The sequence below is a fragment of the Herpailurus yagouaroundi genome, unplaced genomic scaffold (genome assembly GCF_014898765.1).
Source record: "Herpailurus yagouaroundi ecotype Mexico unplaced genomic scaffold, PumYag 190, whole genome shotgun sequence".
Classification (NCBI taxonomy): domain Eukaryota; kingdom Metazoa; phylum Chordata; class Mammalia; order Carnivora; family Felidae; genus Herpailurus; species Herpailurus yagouaroundi.
The window spans coordinates 9,987,526-10,001,337 of record NW_024412421.1 but is presented as its reverse complement, the minus strand read 5'-3'; the positions used below and the strand labels follow the sequence as shown (position 1 = coordinate 10,001,337).

General features: G+C 42.7%; 1 protein-coding gene across 2 annotated transcripts in view; it reads right to left on the bottom strand.

Annotated features, from left to right (window-relative positions):
* The window catches only part of NUP93 (nucleoporin 93), a 104,831-nt gene that overhangs the window by 32,279 nt on the left and 58,740 nt on the right, over positions 1-13,812 (bottom strand). For both annotated transcript variants that reach the window (XM_040498062.1, XM_040498063.1), the window contains one exon: positions 3,856-3,918. In XM_040498062.1, the coding sequence (XP_040353996.1) occupies positions 3,856-3,918 (63 nt within the window). The remainder of the gene's footprint in view (positions 1-3,855; positions 3,919-13,812) is intronic.

Genomic DNA, 13,812 nt, shown 5'->3' with positions numbered 1-13,812 from the left:
TGCCACAATAAAGGTGCTCAGAAAGAAAAGGAGAAAGAAAGAAAGAAAGAAAGAAAGAAAGAAAGAAAGAAAGAAAGAAAGAAAGAAAGAAAGAAAGAAAGAAAGAAAGAAAGAAAGAAAGAAAGAAGAAAGAAAGAAAGAAAGAAAGAAAGAAAGAAAGAAAGAAAGGAAGGAAGGAAGGAAGGAAGGAAGGAAGGAAGGAAGGAAGGAAGGAAGGAAGGAAGAAAAAGAAAGAAAGACAAAAAAGAAGGGAGGGAGGGAAGGAAGAAGACAAAACAAAACCTTCTGAAGAGATCAGTGAAAGCAACTTCTAGACACACTAAATCATGACCTAAGTTCTTAGTCTATTATTCTTTAATTGGCAGACCACGTCTCCCGTCAGCTTAAGCCCACTTTTCAAAAAGCCATTTCATTTGCTATCAGATTGGCATCTAATTAGGCAGCACCAAGGGAATGAGTATTAGCGATGCCTATTTTATTTTTGGCAACACATAATTTATACTGATAATACCCATATACATGAGCTCTGGGAAACTGCTAGAAAAATCACATACACTCTTCCTACCAATGGGATGTTTGAGTATGGACCGATATTTATTAAAATGTGAAAGAGGTAGATACCACACACACACACAAATGATTAGGAAGAAGGCTGGCATATCCTGCAAGTCTGATTTTGGCCCATTTATCAATGAAACTCTTCTCTAATATGTATTCTAAAGACACAGGAGAAATTATAATCATAAACTTTACAGTCTTCCACCTGGCTTGCTTCTTGCTGCAGTCAGGCAGAATGAACCATTCCAGTCAGTTAGCCTGGAGTGAAAAAATATCCAAGGAAAAAATCACTTTGTCTCGTTACATTAGTGAACTGAAATATTAGAGTTCCACATTTTGAAGAGAGAGAAGTACGCTGGAACAGAAAGGCGGTGGCAGGGTAAGAGAAGAGGTGATTTCCCTAGAAGATAACCAGAAATCATGCACAAGTGAACTGCAATTTCTTCTCAACTCTTCCCACTTAGTGGTCAAACCAACAACTCCCTCAGCGGTGAGCCTCTCCCAGCAACGGAAAATGAAGGGTGATGTGGCACGAGGACCAGGGCAGGCAGAAATAAGGAGGTGGGGGAAGGCTGACAGACCGTACAGCTTTCTGAGCTTGCAACAGGTGAGGCACTAAGCTGTGGTATTGACCCAGGACACCAGACTGATGCAAGAGTTTTTCTTAAGGATAAGCCCTCTGGCTGATAAAGAAAGGCAGGATAGTAAAAGCAGCTGAAGAAAACAGACAATATACTACCCAGAGACCCTGTTGATAAGGACGGTGGGGACACATTTCCAGCACCAATTAAGGGTCAGAGTGACCCTTAATGGGAATTAAGAGTGGGAATTAAGCAATACCTATTCATCAGGCTGCCCACCTACATGCCAAGAACTCCTGTTTCAAGAACACAGGGAAGTCCTTTGAAAACTGGCAGTTTTCTGGGCTCAAATCCTCAGATACATCTGAGCAGTATGCCAGGCTACTCATTCAGAAACAGCACCACAACCTGAATGAACAGCACTGTGGTTCCATTCATCATTAGTGTGATAAGGAGCTTCCAATAAAAATAAATGGCCCAACATTAAAATTCTCTTCCTTTGACCATGCAACCTCCAGCTTATCTTAATTACATTAGAGCTAATGAACATTGAATTTGTGGGCTAATCAGGAATGATCAGCCACCCATCTGCCCTATTCCAGCCTATTCCCTTTAGACCCACATCTGAACCACTGGATTAGGTACAAAGAAGAGTGTCAACCAGAAGAGCTAGTGAGAGAGGATCGACAGAGCTACTAACTGACAACTAAGAGAAGGACAGTGAGGGTCTGAGACAAAGTGAAAGGTAGGAACAGTAGGGACAAGAAGGAAAGAAATCCAAGGGAAGTGAAAAGGAATAACCTCAAAGGCTGTGTGGATGTGTGAAAATTAAAAGGAAGGAAAGACAAACCACAGAAAATGACAGAGCAGTGGAGAAATTATAAATTAAATTGGAATCTTTCACATTACGTGTGTAAATCTCTTTGAACACAGTTAAGAAAGGAAGGCAGGAAGAGAACTGGGCAACTGAATTAAAAACAGGTGGGGAGCACTCGAACCCCAATTTCATAAAGGGAAGAGGGCAATATGCTTTGACTTCACACCCGTTTATTATTGAGCTGTTGCTGGCTTTTAGAAACTCTACATATGTTCTGATAATGTTGTTCTGTTTTTGCTGGGATGCACCAAATGGAAAAAGATAGGACACATTTGTGGATTTGTAGCTTGTTTTCTTGGCATTTCAGCAGGACATTGGCAAGTTATTCAAACATGAAATTACCACCAAAATGCCAGGAAGCTGCTCACCTTTTGTTTGAAAATAATTCTTGCTCAGTGGTTAGCCTCTTGGTGTCCAGAGAGGTGAAAGGTCTCCCCCCATGCCGGCCCCCAACACCGGAACATCTCCCTCACAAATATATATGCACACATTTTGCACTGTGGTATGTCACTTAAATGTTTTGGCTGGCTGCACATTTAGTCTCAGTATGGCACAACGTTCAGAGGCTGCCAATTCCAGAAACACATTCCGCAGGGTAAATGGATTAATAAGGCTCAGTGGCATTTGACAATCCTAATTTAATTTCATTGGTTCTCTACAGCAGGAGAATCAATGTTGGTGAGTAACTCACTGAAGTGTGAACAAGAAAAAGCATTAAAAAAAATTTTTTTTTTTCAAATCTGAATCAAGTGAATTCCTCTATTTCCAGGGATAAATACTATTGCCAAAAATATACTTAATAAAATTTTAGGGATTTTTTTACTCTGATAATTAAAATTTTTGGTCATTTAAAGAAATGCCTTCGGAACATCTTCTTATAAATTAGAGCTGGCAAGCTCCCCTGCTGCCCTATCTCACTCACGTCAGCCCTCCTGAGACATTTCCACCTGCAAAGAACATTTTAATGAAGCACACTGAGAAGCGTATGTTTTATTATTTTTTTAAACGACATAAATAATACATAAACATATTTTACTTGATATAAGAGTTATAAAGTAAACAGCAAAACGGAGGTTTTCCCCTCACCCCTAATTCACTTTTGCCAAGATAGCCACCGTTGGCAGACTGGCATGAACCCTTCCAGCCTCCTTCCGGGGAAGAGCTGCATTTTTAGAACCAAGTTCACATGACTGCTAACCTTCCTCCTCCCTCCGTAAAGGACTCCAGTGGCCTAAAAAAATCTCTCACTCCATAATGGGATGTTTTGGAGAGGTTTTGTTCTTTTAATTCTTGTCAGAAAAAAATGGAGATAACACATGTTAGTAAACAATCTTGAAGTATCTTGAGGGAATGCCTGATGCAAAGTATTGCCGCTCTCACCGACTTAGTTATCATCCTTTGGAGCACCAAGCTCCAAGCCTTTTTTTTTTTTAAGAGCTTGGGGAAATTGTTAATATAAAAGGTAACACAGAAAGTCAAACTGTATGATAAAAAAAAAGGAAAAGAAACAAAGGAAAATTATTGATGGTCATACCTGCTTTTCTGAACTGCTGATTCAGTAGAAATCAAAATACCACTTATACTGCAATAATGAATTGTCTGACCCTTCCACTTCAGGATTAATTTAATAATTAACTGGCGAATCTATGTTTCAGATGCATTTCAGTTACTAAATACACACACAGATACAAGCATCGTGTCTTCCTCCAACTCCCTAGAACTCCCTCTGGTGAATTAACTAAGTAGGAGAGCTGGGTCTAGGACACAGGCTCCAGCTTCCAGAACCTGTACTGCGGGTATACACTATGCCCTCACAGTTCAGCTAGGGCCGTTTCTTACCCTCTTCCGAGACTCTTCAATGGCGGACAGCAGGGCATTATCCTTCTCATTCTTCAGGAAACCCTAGGAAAGGGGGAAAAATGACACAACTGAGGTTAAAATTAACCTTCAAGTAATCAAAAAAGTATACTGTAGGGGGAAAAAATAACTATAAGGATATGTACTATCCTGTCCACCTTCACCCTGACAGAAATTTCTTAACTCAAAACCATCAGAACAGATGGTTTTTCCAGATGTTTACTAGTTCCTTTCATTGTGGGAAGCACATGATGGCCGTTAGAAAGTAAAGTCCCCATGGAACAGCAGCATGAGTCCACGTCCTGTAAACATATCAAATGTGAATGAACAGTCAAGACTGCTCTTCAGTATTTCCGAACGGCCCACATTACAGATATAGCTTTACCTATGCGGCCACTCACAGTGCTTCTTGGTCTAGATTTCTCTATTGCTTTCAATGCATTCTCCAGTTTCTTCCTACCGCAGTAGAAGCATCACCATTCATTCATCCAGGTGTTTTCCACGTATTCGTCAATGGCTGGGATACCCTCCCCCCAAAATCTACACATTTCTTCTGGGGTTTTGCCATGTGTACTCCCTATCTCAGGTCCGATGATATCAGCTGCTTGTTTAATATGAGTGGGAGGAACAGAAGACAGTCCACAAGTCTGGTTAAATATGCACGGGGCTAAATGCCTACAAAACACAACCACACAGTAACACAATGCAGACCTAGTTTCAAATCATGGTGCCTCCATTTACTGATGGCATGAATTGTGCAAAGTCACCCAAACTCTCTATTAGTTTACTCATATGTAAAATGAATTATTAAATGAGATAATGCAATCAAGTGCTTGACTCAAGGTTTAATACATATAGCTTTATTATTGGAATCAATTAGATTTAGATTTGTTGGTGACATCAAAGAGAGAAATGCCCAAAAATATGAACTCTCTGAGGGAACATAATACAGAGTAGAATTAAGCTAAAGATTTTAAGATATGCTACATTTAAAAAAACCATTATTTGAGTTTTAAAAAATTTACTGTATGGTTAATTTTTTTTTTAAGTTTATTTATTTATTTTGAGAGAGAGAAAGCGGACACAAGCTTGGGAGGGGCAGAGAGAGAAGGAGAGAGAATCCCAAGCAGGCCCTGCACTGTCAGCATGGAGCCCAATGCAGAGCTCGAACTCACGAACCACGAAATCATGTGCCAAAATCAAGAGTCAGACGCTTAACCTACTGAGCCACCCAGGCTCCCCATGGTTAATTTTTGGTCACCTATTATATTTTAACAACTATAACATTTTAATATATGTTATTCAAGCAGTCCCAGATATGAAGTTGCTGATTCTTATGGGGGGGAAAAAACAGTGCGGGCAGGGGGGTGGGGAGAGAGGTACTATAGTTGGGCATATAAATTTAAATAAAATATTACTAATGTTCTAGGTTTCCCTGATCTCTTACGTAGTCGCCCATGATTCTCCCACACCTGTCACACCCCAATCTGGCAATACATTGGAATGAACAAGGGTAATGGCCAGGAGCCCAGGAAATGCTCCCCTCACAGGCTGCTCTGGGCAGTCGCTGTGGCAGCTGAGGGCACAACACGAAGGCTGCTCCAAATACCTACACTGCTATTTGGTGGTGGGGTGGGGAAAGGCATTGTCACTTGTTTGCTAATGCAGTGGCCTCACTAAACCAGAGCACATAAAGTTAGGACGCTGTGTGGTGCATTCAGAAGGAGGCAGCTTATCACCACATCCCTGCCTCTGGCCAGATGTGAGATGATGGGAAACCAGACACGAGATGATGGGGAGGATTTTAACAGATCCTTATACCCTTCCCAGCAAATGAATCAACTCAACAAACCTTTACTGTAATTTCCCTTTCACAAGCAGTCTTTACTGGCTAAAGCTAAAGGTTTTAGTATCACAGTTTATAAACAAAGCTATGGAATTGTCACTGAATGCTGCTTGCAAACAAAGAGTAGGCATAGACTGTGCTTTGCTGCACCTCTTCCCGGCTGCTGCTCTGGGAGGTGGACTGTCCACACAAGCCACCTCTGGGGTAGGGGGGTGACAACCACTGCCTAACCAGGCCTGGTGTCATTTTTTTTTCTTTTTAGTTGGGGTGGGAGGGGCTGTGCCCAGCACCCCGTGCTCCCTCTGGACTTCCTCTGCTCTTTCCAGTGACCAGCCCATCCATCCAATTCCTTCAATGTAGCCACGTCTACATTTAACCCAGGTACGTGTACACACACACACACACACACACACACACACACACACACTCTTAAAACACAGATGCAAAGCAATAATCAGATACATTTGTTTAAAAGCAACATAATTTTCTGTAAGAAACACAATTCCAAATTTTCTAAGAGATGAAATGTCAAGTAGTAATGAAAGAAAGAAAAACAGATGTTGCTTTAGGGGCAGATTATACTCCTCTTGAAAATACTCATTATAAACCTACATTCCAAAAGTCTCACTGATAAGTAAATCAACCACTTGTGCATGAACATCACATTTTACACATCATCTTCCTATGAACAAAGACCATGAGCCATTACATACCTCAACAACTGAGCTTTCTTCTATAGCGCAAACTAGACCCCCAAGATACATAGCTTTTGAATTTCAATTTTTAATCCTTTATTCCTCTCTAAAATGAAACACTAAAAAAAGGCTACATATCATATTTGATTTTCAAAAACAACACACTGGTGACCTATCTTTTGAAAAGAATCTTTAAAAGAATAATAATTTATGCAGTGGGAATAGTGCCGGGATCCGTGTGCCATCTAGTGGCAGTTACTTTCCTTTAAAGAACACACACCTCAAGGGAAAATAACAAATTAAAGAACTAGTCGGGCAGAAAAATACCTGCCTCAGCCCAAGTTTCGCACAGATCTCTCCCCTGACTTCCCTTTTCCACATGTTTCCTTTCCTTCCAATTCCTTCTGTGAGGCACCTCTAACACCTAGCATCCCAGAGACATGCCTTTAGAGCTCATCAGAGAATGGGCTTTCTGCAGGACTGAGGGCATGAAGGGTGAACTGAAGGTGCCTTTTCTCATCGGGTGGGGCTCCCTGTTACAAAGAAGACCCTGGTCACCTCCCACTAAGATGCCAGTCATTTAGTTGTGACCCTCAGAGCACCACATCCCTAATGTCCCCTCTTCTTGCCAACAAGCACTTTTTAATTGCTCAGTGTTTCCCTCCACAAACATCTACTGGCCTGCTAAGTAAGATAACTACTCCTGACTTCCCCATCTGTATACTGCTCCTCACTGCCAGAGTCCTGGAAACTGACCCTCTTCTAACTGGCTCCTTGAATGCATTTTGGTTTCAAGCTTTCTGTAACATATAATAGCTCCCATTCAGCAAGCAACTAAGGGCCAGACGCTGCTCTAAGCAATTCAAAGACATTATGGCTAATCTTTTAACAATATGAAAAAACAGGCATGATCACTCCCCCTGCCCCCATCCACCCCTTCCCCATTTTACAGGTAAGAAACAGAATCTGAGCATTTAACTAACTGGACCAAGGGACCCCAACAAGGATAAGGAAGAGGCAAAATTTAAACACAGTTCTCAAGAGACCAAATGTTACCGAGATACTTAGGGAATAGTACTTCTATTTATTCTATATTTTATTTTCTTCTAAATCGAGAAAATAAAGAAAAACTTCCTTTTCTTTCTAAACAGGTGGGAGTCCAAGAGGGAAGCAAAGTATCTTTAGTTTGTTTTCTTTGTCCCCTATTAGTTCCCCTTTACAAATGATGAGTTGAGGGCTCAGAGAATTCTGTTATACCAGTACAAGTAAGGGCGAACCCTTTCATGGCTATGGGGATGACGCCATGCTAGGTGTGCGTTACACATATCTGGGTCTAGTCCTTGTTTTTAACCCAATACTAAGCTATTTCTCAGGGCTGCCTAACTGGATCATACTTTAATGCATGTCCTTAATTAATGTAGGTTTAAACGTTGAAAGGGCCAAACGAGATGGTTTCTAGAGCTTCTATCAACCCTACAATGTTGTGGTTCCATATTATTTAGATCACCTAGTTCCTTAGTAGCAAAGCCTAGACTTAGAAACCAAATTTTCTGACCCCTTTTCTACCTTTTTCCATCCTACCATACTGTCTCTATCACAGCAAATCAAGGTAGAATAAACATATTTTATGACTCAATATTTACTCATTTCTTCCCCTTATGTCACACAGTGACGGGAAGAATGAGACAACAAATAAATATCAAGTTTGTGGCATTCCTTGAGAATGGTGTTTTTCAAAATGTGGGTCAGAACTGGTAAATGGGTCATGAAATCGATTAGCATTTTTTTTAATGAAATAAAATGCAACAGAGATATGTGGTATACGTAAACACTGTTTTGTGAAAGTTTTCTTTCAATTATAGAGTTGCAAGCATTTATATGTATGAAGTGGGTCATGGTGTAAAATATAATGCTTCTAAGGATCACAGACAAAAAGCTGGAAATCATTGCTCTAGATGTCAACTCTATGACGTCTCAAAATATCATTACTGTTTATTGCTGTGGAACAATACACACTGTACAGCTGTCCAAGATCTCCAGCCACGTGTTCCATCTTTAACAGAGGAAGTGGGCTGCCCTGTAATGTATAAAGGTTTCTTCTGCTATTTGGAAGTAGAACATACCTTTGAACCCTTTCGTAAGTTAAAAAGAAAGAAAGCGAAGAAGCAATTACCATTAACACCTGTGCAAAAAATTCCGAGTTTTCCCAGACCCCAAAAATAAACTCTCTTAGGCTTTTCTGATACCTTGAGGCACATCTTGTTAATGGATGCACAAAATAAATCAAAAGAAAGCACAGATGCTCACAGACACAGTTCAAAGAGCTCTGGCGGCTGAGGCCGAGGCCGCGATGCCGGTGTGGCTCCCAGGGAAGGAGTCTGGTGATGCTGCTTTCGCCACCACTGCCTGGTGCACACTGCCTCTCTAACTGCTTGCTACAAAACAGATGCTGAAGGCTATTTTTGCTTTTCACCTTTTTCATAAAAACAAAAGTCCTCTTTGAATTCCTCTTGGTTAGCACACAGGTACTAATGTAGGTCTTTTATAAAAGCAAAGTGGCATAACACAAACTTTTGAAAAGCAAAGGACACCTGTACTAACCAAGAACCACCCAGAACATAACCGCAAGCTAAGCCAACTCTCCTAAAAAACGTGTGGTTACATCTCAGGTACCTGACAGCCAAACGAGCTTTGAAATGGCGCACGTTGGGAAAGACAGGCATGAAACGGCCTTATTTTTAGTCACCAGGCAGACTGGGTCTCAGAATACAAGTGGCAGCTAACTCCTACTGCAGAAGACGGGAGTGGGCACAGGGATGTTTTTGTCAAATGGCCAAATTCTCTTAGCTTATTTGCTTCCCAAAAGTGAGAACTGTGAGAAATAAGGGTCTCTGGGAGAAGAATTCTGGTGTCCATTTTAGCTAGGAAAGATGGCGAAAAGTGCTTCCCGTCTACAAGGAAGAAGTCCTCTGCCGGACAGTTACGTAAACAGTTTGAAATGAAGACTCTGAACACAGATTTCCTGGCCGTTAAAAAATTAAACAAAAAAGATACAATGATATGGCAAAAGCCGTATTTTACATGGTCCTTCCCCTTCAAAACACAAAAGACCATTCCGTGTCTCTTCCCCTTCAAAAGATCAACTGTCAACTGCAATCTACTCTGTCAAAAATTCAAAGTGAAGCCCCCACAGCAGGCCAGACTGCCTACGAGAAGGTATCTGACCAAAACACATAGTGAGTGCTGTAAAAGCCTTGTATCTTCTCTCATTTAATACATACAATGTACAAATTAATAGATCTGTAACCAATATTCCAAATCAAAATAATAACACAAGCAAGCAGTGACAGTTGACAATGGTCACTGTGGATTAAAAAAACATTGCCAAGATATAAGCAACAGCTAAGAAGGTAATGAAACAAGGAAAAGAAAACTAAGCAGATCAAAAAATAAGCTTAACAGACGGAATCCTCAAGAGGGTCTGTTCCAAGATGGAAACCAGAATTCCGATAAGCACGGCAAGTAGCCATTACCTTTAGATAGTGAAATGGAGAAGTGTCTGATTTCTAAAAAGACAGGAGTGTGAGTTATACCCATTATCCTGCTTCTGCTCATTCTGAGTAAAATACCTATTCCCTTAACCTCTCCTAAATTTCCCATCTTCCCAGTTTCTGAACAAATGACCTCTTCTGAAACCTTCTCTTGGGTGAATTTTCTACAAAAGTAAAACTGCTAGTTGAGGAGAAAGTGAGGAAGGACAAAGCAAGATGCTGTTTTCAGATGGGCACAAAGGAAACCCTGCCAGTGCTCAGAGCCGCTGGGCCTATCAGATGGCGTGGACACGCTTTTCATTAGCTCCCTTGTGGTGCCCACGGAGAACGCCTCGAGGAATTTGCAGGTGCAAAGAGATGTTCATTACTGATAAAGCCTAAAAGATGAACAGAGAAATTTTTAAATTTAAACATTTTTAAAATTCGGGGGGATTTCATATGGTCTTATAGCATGTTTGGTTATTTCATCAGAGAAATATTTAATGCAATAGAGTAAGAATACATAAAATGTCAGCCTAAAACACCTAAGAGACAGTGAAATCTTCTTTTGCAAGGAATACGATATGAATAGCAAATCCAGGCTTTATCCTGCAACTCGGGTATTTAGAGTCAATCCCATAGCTTGTTTTCTACAAAACTTAATACTTTAAACTGTTCTTCACGGACCGCATCATATTTTAAAAAGCAGATGCATAGATAGAGGTCTTTAAAAAATCCCCCTGCAGGGCACCTGGGTGGCTCAGTCAGTTGGGTGTCCGACTTTGGTTCAGGTCATGATCTCGCAGTCTGTGAGTTCGAGCCCCGCGTCCGGCTCTGTGCTGACAGCTCGGAGCCTGGAGCCTGCTTCGGATTGTGTCCACCCCCACCCCCTCCGCCCCTTCCCCACTCACGCTCTGTCTTGCTCAAAAATAAGTGTTAAAAAAAAAAAAAATCCCCCTGCAAAAAGCAGTGCTAAGCTGGCAGCTGACATCACCAACTGTACCATGTTTTTAATGCTGTTGTAGGATCTTTCACTGTGCTTTTATGCAAAAGTCTAGCCACTCTCATTCAGCAGGTGGCAGCAGACCCTGCAAGAGTGGCTGTGAGTCCCACCATTTGCCAGCTCAGCAGATCCATAGGCCTGCAGGCAGCTCTGGAGCCACAGGTGGCAAACCCTGTCGCTGTAACATGGCGCCGCATGGGCACCAGGCCATCTGTCACTGTCAGGCCTCAGGGTCCCATTTTGTACCTGGTTTCTACTACTGGGCTAAACAAAGGACCACGCAATTAGGTGACAGATTTGGGTCCATTAAGGCAAAACAAATCAGTCGCTCCCATAATTCAAATTGGTTTAAAGAATGGTCTACAAATTCTCACAGGTTAAATCTAACCCAATGTGTCCAAGGAGATTCTAAACCTAAGAACACACAGCTCTGAGCAGTGCCTCCTTCTGGATCTGCCTAGGGCCTTCCGGGCAGCACTGACTTAAGGGGGCTGGCATGCCTGGTCTCTTCAAGGGCATGCCAATCCAGGCGTGATGAAATTCCATCTCACCTGTCTGTGCCGTCTGGAAAAGCCACAGGCCTTTGAGAGAGCCACTCACACGAGTCCACCTACTGCCTTTTGTGGACCCCTTCCTATTATCTTCTCCAGCCCACAGAAGAATGAAGAAGAGAAAGAGAAGGGAAAGGAATTACCATACAACAAAAGCCCAACTTCCAAGATTTTCAGTACTGAGTAAAGAAAGACAATGTAAGAGGCGGGACTCACCATGACCCAGAAGGGAAGGTTTTTGAGAACAGGGACATGCCATTCCTGTGTGCGGTAGTGAGGGGTGCAGGAGGGCACAGCACACCTCCCTTGTCAACACAATGTAGACACATAACTACTAGATGCCTCTTCCTATTTCTACACCAAGTCATGAAGCAAGGGCTGCTTATCAGCACTTTGAGTTACCGTCCTTGCAAAGTAAGGCTGAGGTTAAGTAAGGGCTGTCCCTCCTGTGAGGGCCATTTAAATCGCTTGTGCTACTGCTGCAAACCCAGCTGTGCCCTTGCAGGGAGCCCAGGGCAGTCCTGTTACGTTACCTACCTCTGGCCATCCAGGAAAGGAAAGCAATCTGTTCAGCTCAGTCACTGGGGGCCACGTGCAGAGGGGGATCAAGTAGTAAGGGCACAATATAAATAAGTAGGATCGTAAACGAGGGCGATTTAGGCACTAGGGAAGAAAAAATGTTTTCGGCAGAACACCGCTCCCCGCCTCCCAAATCCAGCAAAGCCCTGCAGTAACCTTTCAGGGTTGCATAAATGAGTTTCCCCTGCTGGTCACAAGAGGTCTGGGGAGATGATGTGGCTTGCTCAGTGCTGATAACCTTACCACTTCATGAAAAACAAGCCAGAGCCTGTGTCCTAGTGAAAGAGGCCATGATGCGGCAGGAAGTGCCACGCTGCAGTGGCTGGGCCTCTGCTGGCCATCCTCTTCTCTCTCCACTACTAGAAGTGGGGCAGGGAAGAACAGGAACACTAGAAGCCAAGACAGAGATGGAGGGAGGGCAGCCAGCCAACTGTTCTCAGACCGTTGAGGTGGCCCCACGGGAGAAAGCAAGGTCAGCAACTCTGAACATTTTATCTCCCTGCGCACCCCCCTCCCTACCATCACCAAAAAAAACTAGTGCACTTGCTAGGGCTAACCTTTGGGGACATAAGAACAGGGGGGATTCTGAAAAGAAAACTTCAATGTAGTTTTGCAAATGGTATGTAACAGTGTGGCAAAGTATGTCTGGCTTTAAAAACCAGCACCAGAACCCTCTCCTCACTCAAGGGTATGAACAGATCGAAAAAATATTAATCCCACAGCCACCTGACGTGACAGGAAGGTAAGAAAAGGAGGATACGCATTAAGGGATGATAAAAATGTTTTTAATATGTCTTTGAGGAACTGATTTCCATCTTGGAGATGGATCGGTCCACATTCAAAGAACCTTGGGTACTCAAAACGCACTGCGGTATAAAATGGGAATGCTCCAATAATGGCCTTTATCATGGCCACCGCTGCCCCCACCATCCCCCAAACCCACTCTAAAAGAACTCACTAAAACAACCTCATATTGTATTAAAAAAACAAGCCACAGATCCCCTGCTTTGCTATCTAGTGTCTTTTCCCTTTGGAAACAGGAAACAAAAGCAAATTTGGGGGGTTGTGAGAGTTGACAGCGGAGGGTGTGTCTCCAAGCCGGTGAGGTGGGAACCTAGTGGGTTTGGCCAGGCCATGCCAGGCCGTTTCCACAGCGCTCAAGATCCAGTTCTACTTAGCAAGCAAAAGGCGCGCCGCTGGGGAAGGCCATGTTTGAGAACCACGTGTCATATTAACTCCCTACTGGCACACGGTGTCAGTCACTCACACTGCAGTCGGAAATCACAGCCCCTCCCACTATGCAGCACTGCCTATGCCTATGGGATGGATCATCATGGCCGTCACAGAAAAGGGAGCTTTGGTGTTGCTGCAGTCTCTTCTTATTCAGAAATTCTTTTTCAAACATTTGTCTGGAGTCCACTAAAACGAGCCAGAGACTTTTCTAACTTCCGTTGTCTCGCATGGAATTTGCCACGGTACGCTTCTGCCCTGCTAACAGTCGTTGGGATTGCACTCTCTAAAACCTCAAGCTTGGAAACGTTTTGACTTCACCCTGTCAGTGTTGAGGGAATACCCCAGGATACACCATTCACCATTAATCACCATGGGTACAGGAAACAGAAAACACTGCTTAGCTGGAGTGGCAAATACAAACAGGAGAGAGAGCAAGACCACTTTACGAATACAAACAGCCTGAAACTGACCTTTTGCCCAGCCCATCCTTACTAGGAAAAGG